General features: G+C 51.4%; 1 protein-coding gene across 5 annotated transcripts in view; it reads right to left on the bottom strand.

The window, feature by feature from the left end:
* USP31 (ubiquitin specific peptidase 31) overlaps positions 1-20,363 on the bottom strand; it is a 31,338-nt gene extending 10,975 nt beyond the window's left edge. For all 5 annotated transcript variants that reach the window (XR_004359899.1, XR_004359900.1, XR_004359898.1 and 2 more), the window contains exons 1-15: positions 19,767-20,363; positions 9,438-9,575; positions 8,877-8,965; positions 7,759-7,851; positions 6,632-6,767; positions 5,984-6,128; positions 5,030-5,213; positions 4,188-4,299; positions 3,866-3,960; positions 3,261-3,338; positions 2,953-3,082; positions 2,074-2,193; positions 1,675-1,900; positions 1,121-1,279; positions 321-473 (exon numbers count right to left, since the gene is read on the bottom strand). Coding sequence is in view for 2 of the 5 variants with exons in the window: in XM_032704010.1 (XP_032559901.1) it covers positions 321-473; positions 1,121-1,279; positions 1,675-1,900; positions 2,074-2,193; positions 2,953-3,082; positions 3,261-3,338; positions 3,866-3,960; positions 4,188-4,299; positions 5,030-5,213; positions 5,984-6,128; positions 6,632-6,767; positions 7,759-7,851; positions 8,877-8,965; positions 9,438-9,575; positions 19,767-20,348 (2,440 nt within the window). In the remaining 3 variants the exon portion in view is untranslated. The remainder of the gene's footprint in view (positions 1-320; positions 474-1,120; positions 1,280-1,674; positions 1,901-2,073; positions 2,194-2,952; positions 3,083-3,260; positions 3,339-3,865; positions 3,961-4,187; positions 4,300-5,029; positions 5,214-5,983; positions 6,129-6,631; positions 6,768-7,758; positions 7,852-8,876; positions 8,966-9,437; positions 9,576-19,766) is intronic.
* Positions 20,364-20,601: the final 238 nt, after the last annotated feature.

The following is a 20,601-nucleotide window of genomic DNA, read 5'->3' as shown; positions in this document are numbered from 1 at the left end:
CAATTAGTGCCTTTGCTAAGCTGTAGCACTGTGTCAGCCTCCCTGCCAAGGTGCTGCAGTGACACCCAGAGAAAACACAAGCACAAGAACTTCTTGATTGAGAGGTTTCATTGATAGCATTTGCTTTCTTTGAAAGGTTCCTGCCCTGCTCTCCTCCATCCTTTCATACCAGAGAGAAGCTCACCTGTGCTCCTACCAACCCAGCACCTGCCTCCCCCAGCTGCTGGGAGCAACTGTCCCTTTTAACCACAGATTTTGCAGCTATTTTAGTAGGGATCTTGCTGTGGCCCAGTTTCCCGCCCCCCTCCACTGATACAAACCATCATCTTCACTCCGTTCCCCAGTGAGCTCCACGGATTCCGAGAGCGAGGCGAGGGAGGTGCGGCGCGAGGAGGCGGCCGAGGCGATGCTGGGCTGTTTGCTGCCAGGGAGCCGGCTGACCCAGTGCTCGCACAGCGACGAGCTCGTGGAGCCTGCAAGGACCGGGCACGGCACTCAGCTACCTACCACACTGCTCTGCCTTCGGCACACACCCGGAGCCTGGAGCTGGCCAGCACGGCCACAGCATCCGGACACCGCCAAGGGAATGGGGCTTTACTCTTATGGATCATAGTCAGAAGAGAAAGGCATAACTGCAACTTGTCCCAGTGTGCTGTGAATACCAGCATGCAGGCAGTGCTTGAGCTGCCACCACACCACCACAAAAATCCCTTCCTCTCCAAAGGCAGGTCACCAAGTGTGCACCTGCCCCCAGCTCACCCTGGATTCCACCAACACGTGCGCTACTGGTGCCTCCCTGGGGCCAACAGCGTTGCCGCAGGGAAGGAGCCAGTCACGTTTTGATGTCCTGGTTTTGACAAGGGCAGCTCTGAGCAGAGCCACACTTGGGGCGAAGGGAAGTTCCCCCATCTCCACAGCCTCCCTGCCACAACTGCCTTAGCAGAACAGGTGGGAGGTTCTCATGGCCTCTAAGCACATCCACAGACTTGGACAAGGCTTGCTGGGCTCTAGGGGAGAGAGTGGGGGCTTAAGCAGAGCTGGGCGGAAAATTCCTCAGAAAGACAAACTACCCATGGAAAACAACTTACAGCCACCCCTGGACAGTGCCAGCAGGGCCTACCTGCCACCGAGCTGTTGGCAGACCACGAGGGGATCGCTGTGCGTCGCTGGTAGAACAGGATGTAAGCTGTCTGCTTGCAGACTTCGCTTTCAGAAAGCTGCTGAACTTCACTGTCATCGAAGCAGTACCACTGGCCATCAACAGAGTTCTTGCAATATGCTGAGAGATAATATATTACTGTGAGACTTTCTTCACTCCTACTACTCTCAGGTTTGCTGTATGATAGTTAACATGACCTTATTTGCTATGATGGACTCAGAGGAGAATGAAAGGAACAGATTTATTCATGCATCATCTTCCAGTTTGACTAGCAAGATGGGAGCCTGAGGCTGCCAGAACACAATAAACATCTCACATTTCAGGACTTTGTCCAACATTACTGCTCAGAACAGAACAACACCATTTGGGGTGGCTCCATTCACTTCACCTTCTGTTACTTGTGGCATTCTGCCTCCATCAGGCGAGAATGCCACAAGGGCTTCTGACTCCATACAGAAATAGAACTGGTTTCTCTGTGAAAGGTTCCACCACAGACAACATTGCAGGACACTTGCCTGTATAGTGTCCCCCTTGCATGGTGCCATGGTGGTTGCAGACAGCATACAGGTCATAGATATAGTCCTCAGGATCCCTCCCAAGGCCATAAGGTCTCCTCCACGGCGACCAGTGCGATGGCAGGCTCCAGCTGCTCTGGCTGCGTTTCACAACATGAGGAGTCATGTCCAAGCCACTCAAGGGGAATTTAACCATGTTCTGAAGTTTCATCCTTCGGTCTCCTTCCTGTGTGCAGAGAACAGCATAAGCTGCAGTGGCCCAAGGCCACCACAGCTGGGAAAACAAAACCCAGGAGAGGAATGTGTAGGGCAAAACAGCTGCTTCTGAAGAGGGGGGGTCTACTCAGGTCAATCCCTGGCTTTGCAGCAGTCCTCCAGCAACACTGCAGGCATCCTTACCTGTCTAAACCTTTTGAGATGTATGATGAGAACATCAGGTAAGGTCCAGAGGCTCAGTGTGATGCTACCCTGCTGCAGCTGCTTGCAGTGTGGGCACCGCCACGCGTCATCTGGGGCAAGCTACAAGGAAGAGGTAGGAGTGGGTATTGTTTTTCAAATTCCAAGGCAGCTTTCACCACACCACTGTTCCTCTGCTGCCCCAGGGCCCAATGCAGACACTGATCCCTCTGCCTCGTTCCTCTCCAGCCTTTATCAAGCTCGCTGGAAAAGCAGGGTTCCCAATGACGCTTTTCAAACCAGTGACAAGCAGATACACACGTGCCTCACACAGGAGACAGAATTCAGCCAGTGCTGCTGGGCAGAGGAGCTGTTTGCACCTTATAAACACCGGTCCCTTTGAAGTGGGGAAGAAGGAAAAACCAAGGCAAAAAGCAGGCAGGCTTAGCAGCCTGAGAAAGAGTATTCTCACAAGAAAACCAGCAGCAAAGAAAGAATCAGAAAAGAAAGAAAGGTGTACTTTGGATATCATCTCTGACACTTCACTGCTCCCTGGAAATCCTCGTCCTTCCTAGTCTGAATGGCACAAAGTTACACACTGCAGTGTCCTTCCAAAGACACAAAGGCAACATGCACTTCCCTCTACAGATCAGTGCTCAGAGAACTCAACAGCCACAGAGCTTTAAAGCTGTCAAACAACTCTTCCCTCACCTGTGAAAAAAGCAGTAAGAGAGGAACTCCATTAGCAGCACAGGTAAGTAGTCTTGTGCTACAAATTTATTCTCCTGTCTCAAGGAATCACAGTTTGTGGAAAAGAGCTGCTCCAGAGCGTGCGAGCTCCTGCAGCACATGGACCAGCCAGAGCACACAGTCTGTCCCTACCTGTTCCTCTTTGGTGTACAGTTGGAAACACTGAGATAAAGTGCAGATCTGAGGTTGATGATGAAGCTCTCTCTGCTGGCGGACACTTTCAGAGTCTGGAATATACTCCTCTTCCGTATTCACAAACAAGCTGCATCAGGGAGACACCACATTTACCACCCACTCCCCAGGCTGTCCCTGCAGACAGGGTCTGGGCACAGCTGGAGTTTGAGGGGTCTGTTTGCTGAAGGGTGCACAATTCACATAAGCAAGCTGCAAGCAGTGCTCGTGAGGTGAACACACTTAAAGGCTTTTTACTTTATACTTACTAATCTTTAGTTTCTTTGTCCCATTCTACCACTAGTTTCACATGAGCGGTTCCCCCCTGTCCACATGACTTCAATGCCCTGCAGAGAGGAGCAGACAGGAGTCAGACCATCTTTCCATCTGAAGCCTAAATTATCTTCTGTGTGCATACAGCTTCCCTCCATGAGCCCTTCATCCTTCCTCCACTCCCACAGCTCAAGTGTGCAAAGTAGCAAAAGGAATTCACACAGCAAAGCCCGTGGCAAAACTGGCAAATGCATTCACCCAAGTAAGCGAGTTCTGCAAGGTACTGTACACCTGTTACAGAACAGGCATCTACCAACATTTCTAAAGAATAACAGGCACAAAAAAAAAATTAAAAATGGAGGGAGTAATATTTTCATTCTGTTCTCCATTTCTGAGGGGGACAGACTCCAGATGGCATGTCACACAACCGAGCTATTTTGACACAGCTTCCTACACTGTTTCCCTGCTCCTCCGGCCTCTGTAGTCCATTCCACACATCCACACCAGGACTGTCCCTTTCTGCACAGTTACACACCGAGTTTCCAGCTGACAAACCTCTCTCCACTCCTGGGAAGGACCCAAGACCCGAGGGCCAGCTCACCTTTCCACTGTTGGGTGGCAGAGGGGTCGCTCCTCCTGAGGTAGCAAGTATGTTATGCCCACGACACTGACCACTCGCAAGCTGAACGGGCAAACCTGCAACAGAGAAAGCAGTGGCCACCTCAGGGGCTTCAACCCAACGTGCCCACGTGCAAACTGCTTTTGGCACTGGCTGACCCTAGAACATGTGTTTGACATGAAAAAGCAAAAGTACAAGGTCTAAACATCCCTATGCCAAGGAGCTGACAGTGGGTGAGGGGCAGCAATGGAGGCTGCACACCCAACAGCTCCTCTGCGGTGACCACAGAGGACATTTGCCTCACCTGCAAGCAGGCTGCAGGCCGCAGGAAATACTGCATCTTCTCCAGAATTTCTTTCTGCAGAATATCCCAAGCAATTGTTTTTTCCAAATGCAACACAAAGGGCAAGCCAAACCTATGGGAAGAAGCAGCATTTGAGGGAGCAATTAAAAGATTATCCTGTTCAGCAATCAGATCCCCAAACTCTGCCAATGCCACTCTCCCCCTCCCCTCGTCTCAGCACCTATGGAGCTCAGCACACCCCCCCAAACAGGGCATTTAGAAATTTGTCTCCAGAGGAGAGGGGCTTATCTTTGAGGCAATGCAGTTAGGGCTGCCCCCACAGAGGGCCCTTCAGAGGGGCTGCAGCCCCACTCTGTGCCCCAGTGGCTGCTTCAGGCTGCAGAGCTTTGTGACCTGCCTCGGAGAGCTTCCTGTGAAGCTCTGTGAAGCTTCAGTGGTAGAGGTAGTTCCCAGGCTGCAGATGATACAAATGCCTTTGCCATGGCTGTTTCTCACTTCACCCCATCCCTATTTTGACTCCAGTTTAAAACTGCCACCCGTCACAGGGTTTGGTCAAATGTGCTGCTCTCAAGCCAGGCAGCTCGACAGAGGGTGGTGTGTCCTCCCAGCCAGGCTGCATTTGCCACTTTCCAGTAACACTGCACTATTTGAAGTTCACCAAAATTAGAAATATTTTGCTCCATCCATTAATGCTTTTTGATCAGCATGTTCTTTAGCACCTGATGTGAGCTGGGATGCAAGCTGCTGCTCCTTCACTTGGTGTCTGCACTATAGGAGAGTAAAACCCAGGCCAATTTAAGAAGCAGCCAGAAGAGTAACTCCAAACATCTGCTGCCAGTCACCTTTTGCTCTGCTGTCCAGTGCACGCTCTGTTACACACCAGCAAGACAATCTTGTCATTTGCTGCTGGTTTAGTAGAGGACTGTTCCAGTTTTCCAGACTTCACCATTCCTTGAGAGTAAGCTATTGTTCGGGAGTGCTCAGTGCCACATTTCAAGTTATTCAGGTTATTGTTCACATGTATTCCTGAAAAATTAGGAGAAAGGAAATGTTTTATTATGTCATTTGCCTTTAGTGCCCTGATGCCGCCCTCAAGAAACCTCCCTTAGAGTGCAGAGGAGCAGAGAATCAGAAGCATTTTCATCACTTGTATGAAGGCTTCAAAGAGTGATTACCTTTCACAGTAACTATTTCTTTACAGAAAGACATTACATGCAAATGCTCTCTTACCTGATTTTTCACAGCAGTTCGTACAACCACTCACAGCTTTTACTGCCTGCAAGAAAAACTAAAGCGCCAGGAATCCAACTTGTTACTTGTTACTTTCAAGAATAAAATTTGCCTTTGATTACGCTCCATCTCCCAGGATGTCATGATTCCCTTTCACTGAGGGGAGATGCAGAGAGGCCAAGGGGTTTGAGCTTGGAAAGAGAAAGTGTTTGTTCATTCCTGAGACTGTTTATTCATCACTGGAAATCTGATTTTAAGTAACACAATTTCAGTGGCTTCATCTGGTCCCTAGAAGGTCTTTAAATTAAGCCTGACAAGAATTTTCACATTAAGCCAGTCTAGCCTGCAGCATCAGCCCTGAGAAGAGGCAGAAAGGAGTGTACAGCACTGCTTGATAACTTCCCAGTTGACAACACTATTAAATCTTCTGGAACGAGCCTGGACAAAGTCAGAGCTGAAATCAATACATCAGAACATCAACAGCTTGTGGGACTCTTATTCTTTTCCCACACAAGCCTCCCTCATTAGTCACCTGAGGTGGGCATTAAGCGGAGTTATCGACTCACCTCTCTGACTGAGGATGCCCTCGGGCCTGAAGATCTCTGGGGTCTCAAAGGCAAAAATGCAGTCGCTCTCATGGATGGTGTCCAGGTCGTCGGTGTCGCAGAAGGAGCGATGGAACCCGTCGTAGTACATCTCTGTCAGCACGATCTGCAGGCAGCAGAGGCCAATCAGAACCCATCAAACCACCAGGTGGCTCCAGCTGAACCACCCCATCTCTCGGCTGGGATTTTCCTGCTAAGGGATGGCGTTCCTCAAAACACCCTGGCACTAGCCAGCAGCAGGGAACAGGGAAAAGGACAGCCATAAAAGAGAAGATGGGGGAAAGGCAACACATGAGGAGGTTTTGGTGGGATCCAACAGCATTCCTGAAGCTCCTCCTACAGAGGAATTCCTCACCCAATGGTTCCCTCACTGCCAGCATGCACAGATCACCAGGGGGTCAGGCAGGTCTGCACACTCCACTGAGGGCTATTCCAATATCACTGGGTTTCAAGCAGCCAACACACAGGGAAAAGCATGATCCAGATTTTCCACTCCCCTGCTTCCCACATTCAACCACAGGCAGCAAATTTCAATTCCTATATATGTGACAAGGGACAAAAGCCCCCTCACTCCCTCTCACTGCAGGGATGAGCAGCCCAGCCCATTACCTGCTCCGTGGGTATCTTGGTTTCCGAGGAGACAGCCTCCCTCAGCCTGGCCACCGTCCCAGAGATGGGCACAGCCACCCCAATGCGCATGCAGTGCGAGCACTTGCCCTGGTACACCACGGTGACGAAGAGTGGCCTGCGGAGAGCACGGGAGCACTGCTGGGGCTGGGCACCTCCAACCTGGGCACAGCCAGGCTGCCTGCCAGGTTCAGGGCCCTCCTGGCTGTCTGGATCCGCCTCCCACTGCAGTTGTGTTCAGCCACAGCCAGACAAGTGTGTTTGATTTACAGACTCCTTTCTTACTACGTGGCCTGGCGTTACTCGCTCCCACAAGAGGAACACCTCAAACAAAGCCCCACAAAGTTAAAACCAAAACTGTCTATGACAAAGCAATCAGTTTTCTGGCAAGGATCCAGCTTGGGACAGTTTGAGGCAGCACCTTAAGGCACTTAAGACGGTTGCTGCTGTGAACGGGTTGCCTCCCAGCCCTCAATCCTGCCTCCAACAGCAGCCAGCAGCACTATCTGGGGAGACAAAAGGGGAGACACCTTCCCTGGAGAGCCCACTCAGCCTCCACCCGGTGGTGAAGCAGGGATTTCCAAGGCAAATGCGGCAGAGTAATGTTTAATCCGTCCTGTCATCGCTCTGTTCCATTGCTTCTGGAAGCAACACAAGTTTTCTACATCCAAAACACCAGGTGAAGGAGTCTGTTTATAGAACGGGTAGTTTTTCTGTGCATCTCTTTATCTTCATTCTGAACTTTTTATGTGGATTTTTTTTCCCTCCCTGGAGCATTTTTCTTTATTTACAACAGCTGTCTTTCAAAAAAGCAAAACATTTTTCAGGAAAGCTTTTAACTTCACTCTTTGAAATTGAAGCAATCAGTGAGACTGTTTGAAAAAAACCCCAAAAAGTCTTTCATCCTTTTCCCCTTTCTGAAACCTGCAAAAGGCTCACTTTTCCAATTTACCTGCAAAGCAAAAAATTAAAGCCCCATATCTTCTCATCTATCTTTCTTAGAGATCTACCAGAGCGATTTTGCTGACATCTCTCTTCCTGCTGTAGCAAATTAAACAACATTACATGCACGAGAAACAGCCAATGTTAAGTTCAGGACGGTTCCGTACCGTGTGTGGGGCAGAGGGATCGGCAGCGAGATGCAGAGGAAAGGGTCAAAGGTGTTGCTTTGCTTCTGGCAATGAGGGCACGTCAGGGAGGACCTGGGACAAACATGGATAACAGGGCAGAGTTACACCTCACTTCATCAGGAATGTATAAACCATGAAATCCCAAATAACAGTCTTCACACATCAATCTGGCTGTTCCTTTCTACTCATTTCTAAACCCTTCTAAAGTAATTAGTCTCAAATATTCATTACAGGGCATGCCAGGAAAAGATTTCACTCCAGTCCCTGAATGTGGCTTTTAATAAACATCACTGCAAAACTAATAATTCAACAGTAGCTCCAATGTGAATGGCCTGGAAGGTTTTGTCTTTGGAGAGAGGTGAAGTGATGGGACAGGGATGGTGACAGTCAGCACTGAGGTGCACACAGTTCTTACTCAGAGGGGAAAAACTCCAGACAAGAATTCTCTTGCACTCAGAATTAACCTGCATCTTACACTGGCTTTGTGTCTTCGACCAGGCTTAAGGTTTCTCCTTTGCAAAGGAAAACTTGGCAAATACTGGGGAGAAAGCCCAGCAATTACAATTCTTACAGCAGGACAGATGCAAGCCATCCAGGAACACTGGCAATTCAGCTGTTCTCTTCTATTGGCTCTGAAATTAGAAAGCTCACTTCCCAGAAAGTGGAGAAACTCATGGGAGAACCCCAAAGGGACAGTGACAGCTTCAGCTCAGAATTCCCAAGTGCCAGATAACAGGCACTCTGCACACACCAGGGATCAGCAACTCCCAGGCACTTCCAAACCCTACTGTGGGCTCCTCCCTCTGATAGCCAGGATGAGCCTCACAGCATTGGACTCTCCTGAGGCTTCCCTCCACTGAGTACTGAATGGCCCTCCGATGCACTGGGGCAGGTGTAGTGGTACATACTGCAGATTTATACAGAATATATTAAATTTGAAGTAAGGAAATTCTCTCTCTCCTCTGGAGCAATGCCTTAGTTCAGACTCCCTTCACAGGAATTCAGAAACAGCTGTACTGGGAGCTAGTGTCAGTTTAGAATTATACTGGGGTCACCAGTACAAGCAATTTTGCCTCCACATTTACAAAATACCATACCTGTACTGGGCTTGAAAGAGTTCCTGCACAAAAGTGCTACTGATGGGAAAGGCTGGGCCCTCAAGCAGCACATCATCCTCCAGCGGTGGCTGAAAGAGAGGAACAAACTCTCGAGGCACACCCAGGTGGGGGGGGCACCAAGCAGGTGCTTCAGGACTCCAGTCAAATTTGTGCCCTCCTTGCCCAAAACCACCCTAAAAAAGTCACAAGATTTTTAACTACCAAGTGTGCTCTCCTCCAAGGGGAGGGCATGCAGGAAGGTGAGGCAGGCAGGGCAGCCCAGGGTGCTCACACCTGATGAGGCCCAGCAGCCCCCTGGTAACACCTCCCAGCTCTTGCAGAGCCTCTGGCCACTCATACATGTCAGGGAACACTCACCAGGAATTAGCAGAACAGCTGGTTATATTCCCAGGGCAGAAACAAACAGTATTTTAACCCAAGCTTTTGTTCCATCTGAGCTATTGGAGTTCAGAGGCCAAAGGGGAGAACCACTTTAAAAGGAAAGCCTGTGTGTAAAGTTAGAGCTGCTCTCCCACGTTGGTTCCCAGCAGAATCCCTTACCTTGAGCGGGGGCATGCTGCTGGAATTCACCACATTGTTCAGATCCTCGTGGACTCTGTCGAGGAGCCAAAGGAGGAACTCCTGGGCATCGTGCTGGGCGTTCCCACGGTACTGCATCGCATTCTTGGACACGATGTTCTGCAGACAGAAGGGACAGTGGTGCCAGGACAGCACCAGCATCAGGCCCTGCCCGCGCCAACACAGAGCCAAGGCCAATTCCATCACCCCTACCCCTGCAACACAGGGTCTGACACTGCTCCCCTCGTGTAATCCCGTTTGCTCAAGATGCATCAAAACAGCAATTTAATCTTCTCGTGCCCACTCACCCTGCCTCACTCATTGCAGCTTTGGTGAGGTCACAGATTTCCCAAAACCTTGATGCAGGTGCTCTGTGCCAATCTAGGTCTACAATTCCTGGACTCAGTCAGGATCAGGACATCTAAACCACAGATGCCTCTACAATCTGATCATCGTCATGCAAAATTATTCCATATCAGCACCATCTCAAGCACCAGAACAGTACAGTCACCATGGAATTTTCTCCACTGCATATCAAGGATCCACTACACACAACTTGCTCATCCTAAATACCATCTTCTATTGCCATCCCAGCCAGCCAGGTGCAGCTTTCCCTGCACACAAGGAACCAAGGTGTCCCAGAAGGACCAACACCGGAGCAGCACAGCACAGGACAGGTGCTGCTGGACGAGTGAACTCCAAACCAGGGGGACTCAGCCACAGGTGCAATAGGCTGGCACTGCTGGGCATACACACTGAGAGCCCAGGGAACCATCTCATTTACTCTTGAATTTCCAGAAACACCATCTCAGAAGGACACTAACACACCCAAGGGGTTTGTTCAGACCTGGTTTTTTTTTTGGACACAAATGGGAAGGGCTTGAAGCTCAGCAGCAGCCAAAATCTGCTCTTTGCAGATTTGTCCTTGTCCTGCAGCTGTGGAGACACCTTTTATAATGCTGAAGCTTGCTCTGACACCTCCAGCTGAGCCACACGTGCCCCTTTCTCAGGGCATCTCCTACTACTACTCGAAAAGCCTCTGGGAACCCACACAGGATTTAGTAGGGAAAGCTATTCCCCAACATCAGGAACACTTTCTCTGCTCCAGCTCTCTGATCCCACTTTTACCTCCACAATACATCCCAAATGGCCAGCCAGCTCTTCTCACTGCACACTGGGGAACATGGCACAGGCTTTGGAGAATGGGAGCCAGGCACTAGCACCTGCATTCAGCTGGAATTGCCTCTGGGGTAGTATCCAGGGGGTAGCTGACCCCAGCAGCTGAGCCATAGTTCCTCCCTGAGCAGCAATCACCGCTGCCCATTCTGCTGCTCCAAGGAGGCACCAGCTGCAGCCGGGAGAACCAGCCTGCTCCTCCCAAAACATCTGGGCACGGGGCAGCCACCCACACACACCCACTCCAGCAACTGTCCCTGAAGTCACTACCAGGCTTCTCTGCAAGAACAAGGCTCAAAGCAAAGCTCACATCAGTCACACAGCTCCTCCCCAGTCCCCCTGTGCTGCAGGCTCCCGGGAGGAGAATCCTGCCTGGGATGTGCCCCGGCAGCACTGCGGCACCTTCACCCATCGGCACACCCACGGAGAGACAAAGTGCTCCCACAGGACTCAGACTTACTGAGCAGGGTTCCCAAGAGGGACAGGGGCACCAGCAGAGGCCAGACAGAACTTGCAGTACAGCAACAGGCAGGAAGGCTGTGGAGCCAAGAGCCTGGCAGGCTGCATACACCCCCCGTACCAGAGCTCTTCCGCTCCTCTAATCAGACTTTGCAACAGATTTGAGAAATGAGGTTGGGCTGCTCGTTTTATCCCTCTGAAAATGGGGTCACTGGGGGGTGGGTAGTGGTGATGAGACAGGAAAGGACTGATAAACATATACTCTCTATCCTCTATAATCTGTCCACCTGTCTCAAGGCAGCAAAATAATGGAAAACAGAAATAATCTGCTCTCATTTATTATCATTACATATGTGCAGCCCTTCCGACAGCAGATTTACTGTCCTTGCCTGTGCAGGGACCAGCACCCTCCCACGTAAAATATGTGCACACAGCTTGAACCAAGGGAGTGGTCCCCAGCCAACGCTCACCTCAGTGCCACACAGGTGTGGGCCCCAGAACTCCTGCTGAGTGCTCAGCGTAACCTGGGCTTGGGATGCTGCTGTAAACCAGTTTACGGGGGAGAGAAATCTGAACCAGCCTGTAGGCGCTCAAAGATTAATGGAGACCAAACAGCCTTCTCTGCTCCTAGTTCCCATCAAGCAAAGCAAGATCCACTGGTAGAAATAAAGCGAAAAAATATGATCCAAAAAATGGATCCAAAAAAGCCTCTTCAGGTATCAGCCTGATACCTCTTGCCCTCCTTCAGCAGAAAGCTTAGCTGAATGCACCCAGATGACGATGCAGGAAAGAATTTAAGACATACATGTGGAGATTTCCTTTGCAAAAATTATCTTTGTTCAAAAAAACTACACTGAAAATTAAATTTAGCCCTTAAATTACTCTGTCAAGTTCCAAACTGAAAATTAATCACTGAAGCGTGAAGCAGAGATTTCAGTTCAGTCTTAAGTGGTTATCTCACTATGACTCTCCAGAACTGCTACCCATGCTCCCACAGTAACACACCTGAGTTTTACCAGCTGTACACGTCCTTCCCATCCCCCTGTGCCCAGCTCAGCATTTCGAGGGAATGACACCAAGGAAGGAGGGCTCCAAGCACAGGCCACAGCAAGGCCAAGGTCACTCTTCTCAGTGAGTTGACCAGAGAGCCAAGGGAAAGAGCTGCTGAACCCCCCGCCATGCCCCCAGCAGTGTGTGGTCCCACACACTGGGTGTGATGTGACCAGGCAGCACTGACACCCTCACGCTGGCCAGAACCAGGAGCCTTATCTGGTGTCATTTGTCCCAGGGAGCTTCAGCCAACAGGCACTGTCACTACAGCTCAAGTCCCCATCTACACAGAAGTGAAGACAAAAGGGTCTTTGGCATTGCTGGGAGGAAATGAATCTGGTATTTCAAATGAAAAAGGGGGTGTGGGGGGTTTCTGTACAAAAACATAATAAGTAAGAACCTTGTGAATTCAGGTTAGTATTTATCATCACCTCTCTCCCAGTGGCACCAGCACATCACTCCAGTCCAGACCCTCCCTGGCTGTTCCTGTTGTGTGTCTCTGGTGATGCACTGTCCTACAGAGAGCTGCCAGTCCATACCATCCCCGAGCACAGCAGCCATGTGCCTTGCTCTGTCTGTGTCACTGCTCATCTCGGACGCAGCTCTATGATAACTGCTCAGGTTTCCTTGACACTTTCACAGCCTGAGTGGACTAAGGATAAAGAGCTGCCTGTGGAGACACATCACAAGATGCTGGAAGTGATTCAGGAAGCACTACAAAGTATCAGATGCAATTTCCTCACAAGAGCCTCCGCTACAAAAACACTCCAGCAATAGCAGCGTGTTCCCAGCACCACTCACACTTCTGCCAACACTGCCACACGTGGGTCCCTCACTGCTTAAACCTCTGTGGCTGCTGCCCCGGGAATGCTGTGCCCTCCTCCCGCCCCACTGCAGGGGGCTGCAGCTGCAATGCAATGCCAGACACAGGACACACAGTTGGGACAGTCAGTGCTGAGGGACACAATTAAATCCTAGAGAGATAAAGGTGCTGACCCAAATTAACAACTTAACAACTGGAGACAAATACCAGGAACTCCTGAAGCACAGCCCCTCTCACCTGATGGGTCAGCACCAAACTTTCCCTCCTCTTTTGCTTATCATGGAAGAGAAGACAACACCTCATTTTGCTGGTCCTGAAGTAATGCAACAGCATCTGCAACTGGCTGAAGATACAGAGTTAAGAAGCAAATGCTTTAAAAACACATGAAAAACACCATATATACCAACCCCTAACACTTCCAGCCCTTCCTCAGCTCAGCCCTTACAAGTGTGGCAGGAGGAGGATGGATCCTCCATTCCCCCAGACGTGCAAGGGCCAGCACACAGGCACTCTGAATGAAGTGGCACCATCCCAAAAGCTAAAAGGGGGGGGAAAAAAATTCAGAATTTCCTATCGATCCCACTCACTGACCTCCCCCTAATGCAGGCATCTTGCAATCAAACCAGTCCCTACCCATCCATAAAGCAGATTTACAAGAAAGACACATTATCATTTTTATCAGCCCACTGCAAATTTCATAATCATTCATCTACTGCTCTAAATAGATGCAATAAATAAATCCAAACAGAGCTGAACTACTGGCCTCTCCTTTGCTGCTATTATTTTCCAGATCACAAAGACAATTAGAGGAAAAATGCCAGTCCACGATTTTTCAGTGTGGCCCTGGTAGGAAGCAGCTGTGGAAGGATTTTACACATGAACGGATGAAGCCAACTCGTCAGAGACCCGACCCAATGACACGTGTGAGCAGGAGAGAAAGGCTGTTCTTTATCTCCCATTGAACAGCGAGTTATGCTCAATCACATCATTTTTCTTTTTTAAGCCCACAGCCACACTTCTGTGTTTGGGTAAGTTCTACAGCAGACATCTCATGAAGAGTGTACCTAAATTACTCCCTCTGCTCACACACACAGACAGCACTTTCCCCTCTCTGGAGATGCTCTTTTCTGGGGAGAGCAACACCCAGACAGCAGCAGAGTTTAGGCCTCGGGGCTCACCTGCCCACTTCCCCTCCCCAGCACTGAGGATGGGCAGAAGAGACCCCCGTGGGCTGAGCCCTACCACAGCCACCAGACAGGGAAAAGGAAGCTTTGATGACAGCAGGTCTGTCACAGCATCCAGGGCACCCCAGAGGTGCCGGGGCTCTGGAGGCAGCACCCCGTGGGACTTGGAGCTCCGTGGGCAGCCAGTGTCCCTGGCAGCCAGTGTCCCTGCACGGCCAGGCTCTGGCCACCACAGAGGGGAGGAAGCACAGCCACTCATGGGAACCCTTCAGAAAGCAAAGCCAAGAGGAGCAGGGCAAGGAGCGGCACACCAGCACCAGAGGGATTCTCCATCACGTTTAACAAGCCTGGACAGCAAGCATCAGCCCACTGGCCCCTGCCTGACATCAATCTCCTGCCAGCAGCTGTTCTCACCCTTCCAGGTTGAAGACTCACTTAATCCTCATTATCCACCTTCCCTCAACACATAGAGTGAAGTTTGTCCAGATGATGCTATCAGGGGCTGCCGTGTGCACACGGACACAGAGGTGGGTTGTGGGTGCTGCATTCCCAAACAGGTATGCTCCTTCCCAGGCCCTTTGCAGGAGTGCAGCTCTTGCCTGCCAGAAGGCACCACCACGAGTCGGTGCTGGCTGCTGGGAGAATTCATCCTTATAAGGAGCAGAAATCCCATTTTGTTCAACAACAAGACCTTGTTTCCCTGCTACACTAGCAGAGCAATCGGTGGGATTCAAATGAACGAGGCACTGAGGAGCGGTGGAATGACACAAGTATGAAGCAGTTCAGTAAAGAAGAGTCAGTATATACTGGTGTAGAGGATGGACACGAGGGCTGGGTTCAGCAGCCTGAGGAGCTCATGCTCCAGCTGCACACCTGCACCTCTCCCGCTCTCTCCAGGCTCAGCTTCAGGCCCCAAGTTGGACACAGACCCTGAGATGGGGGGCATCTGATCACTCCTGCTCTGAGGAGCCTCCCTGTCCACTTTACAACAAACATTCACTTCACTGACACAATCGTATCCCAACGAGTTCATTAAGCAAGGCTTTGCTCAAATGGCAGCAGGAATGGCTTCACCCCAATCAAGTGTGGCCATGTACAAAGGCCAGCGTGGAGCAACACAGATCCAATTAAGTTGCCTGGGAACTCACTTCCCCTCACTGCTTTCACTGGCTGCCAGGCACAACATGGTTCTCATACTTTCACCATGTGTCATTCTGCACAGGCAGCTGGAAATAAGGACCTGGGAGCTCAGAAGACAGAAAACACATTTTGGCAAGGACGCACAGTTGCCCTTACAGCCCTTCAGAGGGTTCCCAGCCCCCAGGGCCACCTCGCAGCGGGGCCGCAGAGCTGCTCCACACTGGGGTGTCTTCCCTTGCCTCCCCCTTGCTTGTCCCTTTGCTCCAGAGGGCAGCACCCACACCACCCTTCTGCTGCCCCCTCCAGCAGAACCCCCTCAGCAAACCACATCCGACCTCCAGACTCCACTGCTCAGCCTTGGCTCCCTGGCCTTGTGCTGCACTCGCTCAGATCAAAGTTTGAAGCATAACCCTGAAATCTCCAGAAAAGCCTTTGGATTTCACAGATAAGTCAGACTGCTGCCTCAAGGCAACAAGGATCTGTTGCAGTAAATCCTTCCCAGGGAGTTTATGTGTGTGTGGAGGGGGAGCAGAAGTATTGTAAGGAAATATACGCCAATAAAAAAGCAAAACAAAACAACCCCCCCCCCCAGTAATGTACTTGCATCTTATTGATCATTAACATTAAAAGAAGTCTAACACGGCAAGTCTGCCAAAGACCTTTGTGATCCCAGTGAAACACATTCCCATGATGTCAAGAACTCTCACAATAATGATGTAGAAAATCTGTAACTTGCTTTTTGTTTCAAGGAAAGTGTGTCAACTCCAGATCCCAGAGCAGCTCTAGGACAAGTCTCCCCAGTGTGATACCACCATGGGGAGCACCTGGACTGAACTGGAACAAGCACTTCAAGATTCCATGTTATGTGGCCCCACTCAAAGCCCTTTTAGAGGAACACAGGATATGAAAAACCAGGAATCAAGAGCTGACGGACCAAGAGGGAAGGGTGAAGGGTCTCACTTTCTTCTTTCATGTCCCTTTCTTCCATCTCCCTGTGCAGAGGGAGGACAGTCAGCTCTCCACAGAAACATTTTAGGAATAAGCAGTTGACCCTGTCCAGAACAAAATAACTGATCCTGTGTTAGACAGGGAGCAAGACAATTAAATATGATCTGGGATATCCCACTTCACACATCACTGGCCCCGTTAGCAAAGCACAAGGGCTCTGGTGAGCAGAAGGGCTTGAGGCTGACAGCTCTCTGTGCGGGACCAAAGGCTCCCCATGCCCACATTCCCCCAGCAGCCCCCACTGAGAATGGCTCTCACTGCATGTGCAAGGGGAGGCAAAGATCTGAGCACATCAACACTTTCCAGGAGTTCCTTTGTAACTCAGAACTTAGTGATTAACTTCCAAAGAAGTGCCCAATGCAGCTGGCACACTGTTTGTCCCAAGTGAGATATTTGCACCAAGTGCATTCCCAAAACACCGTGAAATGGAAGAGTTACACACAGCTACTGTGAAATCTCACATCAAACACACGTTTAAAAATAAATAAGGAAGAAGCACTTTTAACCTGGTACAATAATCCCTGTTCTACCAACAAGGATTCATTCTAGGTTCAGATCAAATTCTGATAATTCAACCCAATTGAGTTTTGGTGATTGTGCTGTATTTGCTGTACATGCTGCAGGTCACAGTCAAGGCCATCTTTGTCTTGTAGGACAAAAAATGCAACCCCAGCTCTGGCATGTGAAGGGTCTTGTTAAACATTGACATGCTTCAGTGTGCAACTGCCTTACGGCCTCAAAGTCTCAAAACAGAAAAAACCTCATCATCCACAGGAGACCTGAACTCCACAGAAGGCAAAGGATCTGCATAAGATATAGTTTTTCAAGCCAAATTAGTTCAAATCAAAATCCTTCTCGCTGAAGACCCCCCACCATCACCTCCAAGTGTTGCAGATCAATTCCCAATACAAAGGCTGCTCTGTCCTCCCTGACACTCCCAGGAACTTTGCAGGGAGGACAGGACAGCTCCCTGGAAAAAAACAAGCCCAAAGCCCTGCTTATACAATAGATGTTTGTCACCATTGTCACATCATCACAAAGGGGAAAGAGGAAGCACAGGCTGCAATATTGGCCCCTGTTATGAAAGCAGCAGCTTTGTTTGGGCAGGAAAACAAAACCCACTGAGCAATCAGAAGAGAATTGTTAAAACAACAAAGGAACACAGGACCAATAGGAAGGTAATCCACAGCAGAGATAAACCCAGGAACCACCAGCTCTGTCATAGTGCTTCCATTCTGTTTCCCAGGAAGGACTGCCCAGGCTCCCTTCTGCTCCCAGCCCAGGAACCAAACCCTTCTGCTTCCACCTCCCAGCGCACTCCTTCCCGAGCCTTTTCCTACTGCCTCAGCCTTCTACACCTGCTGCTTCCCCAAGCTTCACCCCAGCTCTGCCAGCACCCCAGACCTCCCCTCAAAGGGCACAAGCTCTCCATCATCCTGCAAATATAAGATGAACCATTTTACACAAACTCCTTGTTTCAATTGCATTTTCCTTTTTTTCAGCATGATTCAGGAACCCTTGGCATGGGTTATTTCTTGAAGACCAACTTCATAAGTGAGAAAATACTACCAAGAAAAACCAGCTGAGAGTAAAGAGAATCCCAAAACTCACCCCTTAAAAGGCCCCTGTTCACAAGGACTCCAAGATACACTCCCTCAAAAATAATTTCCTCTTTTCCAAGAGAGAAGCTTACAGATACAAGAATGAACAAAATGATAAGTATTATCCTTTATCCTAAAATACATTTAGCCCTTGCAGAGAAGTATTTAGGAATTAGGAAGTGCCTTCACCCAGTTATGTTTGGTGCCAAAAGAGATTAAAAAGGCAAAAAAACCCAGGACATGGATTTCCAAGTATGCTGGCTAAAGAGCTTTTTGGCTATCGAATAAATATTACTGTCAATGGCTATTATTGTTGGAGGGAAAGCCCAGTATGACTCTCCTGAAAACACTTTTCACCCCTAAAAACAATTACAGCAAGGTAGACCAGGAATGTTCCACCCTCTATCCAGAGCAAGCTTGGGGGGATGTTTTCTTTGTTTTACGGAGAAGCAGCAGTTTCCAGAGCGAAAACATCGATCTTTGCCTTTCTCCAACCTAAGCCCATTGTCTACATCTGTAAATGAACTGTGCAAATCTGCTGCTGAGAAAAAGTTTAAGTAAGACCACTGAATTTAATAGCAGGTTCAGGTGACTTAGCTGCCTTTAGAGGTGTTCATTTCCTCTTAGAATTAATTGACCCCTACTAGGGAACAGCACTTGACATAATGACACAGTCCTTCAGCAGGACCTGTGCAGCACTGAACTGGACTGACTGGGACAAGATCCCCCCAGCAAGAGGCTTTTTAAAAGCCCCAGGGTTCTCCTGGCAGACAGAAAATGGATGGGCTCCAGCTCTATCCATGAGCACAACAGCACTCACTTACCGTCAGTGACGCCTGAAAACAGCAAAGTTCCACCATAAATGCCCGTGGAAAATGGCCTTAATTTAATCCCTGGCCCTGCTGCTCTTCCTCCTGCTGTCACTCATATCTGAGCCCTGCTCCCACAGCCTGCCCAAGCAGCCAAGCCCAGCCTAGAAAGAGGGCTGCTCTCCCTTCCGACTCTGTTCCACTGGCAGAAGAAAATTCTGCTTTCACTGCCTTTTATTCCTACTACTCAGGAGAAATCCACAATTTCTTCTCCTGCCAGAGCGCTTCCGGAGTGGTTGAGGCAAGTGCCCTGCGGTGCTGTCACAACCAGACACACCAAGAGGATAGGCTTCCCAAGTGCTCCTCCACAACCTCTGCTGAAAACACCAGAGCCAGGCACCGTGAGAGAGGGTAGATGCCCTCACTCCAGGGCAAACAGCCGGGCTCCCCAGAGAACACTCTGGCACTGCTACGGGACCAGGTGGGTGCAGCTGCCTGGAAAGGCACAGGAAAGGCAAAAGGAAGAGGTGCAGCCCATGCATCCATCCAAACAGTCAACAGCGCCAAAGGGTATCGACACCTCGGAGAAGCCTCTGGGACATCCCACCATCCATTAGCACCGAGGGAGAGCCAACTCCGGGACTCACCGTCTCTACCTGCTGCGCACCCACCTGAACACACAGAGCCCAAGACCATGTCAATGACACTCTTGCTGTGTTTTCATGCACCTGAGCATCGCCCCTCCAACTCACTCTGCAAGAAAAACCTGGTGCCACCTGTACTGGGTGCCCACAGCAGCGCCCCGGGGACAGGATGATAGCAGCTCTCCAGAGCTACTGCACACAGCTGGGGAGGCCAGAGGGTTCTTCCCACCGTGTGGGTGCTCGGCATCAAGGCACCCGTCACGGCTGCGGTGCCCGTGCGACAGGGGACACGCTGTGTCGCGTTCCGAACTGTTGCGACCCACGCCTGTGACACGTTTTCCGGTGTAATCACCAGCCGTGCCACCCCCACCCCGCGGGCCCCGGCGCTCCGGGGCTGTCCCGGCGGCCCCCGCTCACCTTGAAGTCGCGGCTGTGCTGCGGGGTGTACTCGAGAGTCCAGAGCGCCCGCACCAGCTGCGCCAGCTGCTCCGTGACCTCGCCGGGCGCGGGTGGCGGCCCGTCGGCGGGGGGCGGCCCGCCGCGGAACTGCTCCAGCGCCAGGAACTCGGCGAAGAGCTCGGTGTTGCTGAGGCACTGCAGGATGGCGTTCATGAAGCAGGTGTTGCCGTGGTTGCGCAGCCCCGCCACGCCGGGCACGGCCTCGGAGCCGCCGGCGGGGCGCGGCGGGGGCTCGGGGCTGCGCGGCGGGCCCGGCGGGAAGCAGCTGCCCAGGCCGCCCGCCGCCTGCGGCGGGGGCAGGCGCGGGGCGAGCGCGCCGCGGGGCTCGGGCTCGCTGCTGTAGTGCGAGAGCGTGGAGAGGGTCTTCAGCACGCGGCTCATGAACCCGCCGAGCGACCGCCCGGAGGGCGCCGGGGCCGGGGCGGCAGCCGGGGCCGAGCCCGCGCCGCCGCCCGCCGCCCGCCCGCGGAAGAGCCGCTTGCTGAAGGAGCGCTTCTCCTTGGCGCTGCCGGCCGGCCCGGGGCCGCTCACCCGCGACATGGCGGCGCGGCGCAGCGCGCATCCCCGCTCGGCCCTCGGCCCGCTCGGCCCTCGGCCCGGAGCTCAGCCCGGCGGCGGCCGCCGCATCCCGCCGGGCCGGGTCGGGCCGCGGCTCCGCCGCCTCACGGCGCCGCCATGCAGCGGGCGGGGCGGGGCGCGGCGCCACGTGACCGAACCGCCACCTTAGCGACGGGCAGACGCCGCCGCAGCGCCGCCATCTTTGCTGCTGGCGCGGCGAGCACGGGGAGGGCGG

The sequence above is a fragment of the Chiroxiphia lanceolata genome, chromosome 16, assembly GCF_009829145.1.
Source record: "Chiroxiphia lanceolata isolate bChiLan1 chromosome 16, bChiLan1.pri, whole genome shotgun sequence".
Taxonomy (NCBI): domain Eukaryota; kingdom Metazoa; phylum Chordata; class Aves; order Passeriformes; family Pipridae; genus Chiroxiphia; species Chiroxiphia lanceolata.
The sequence above is the reverse complement of the archived record's forward strand: the minus strand, read 5'-3'. Positions and strand labels throughout refer to the sequence as shown.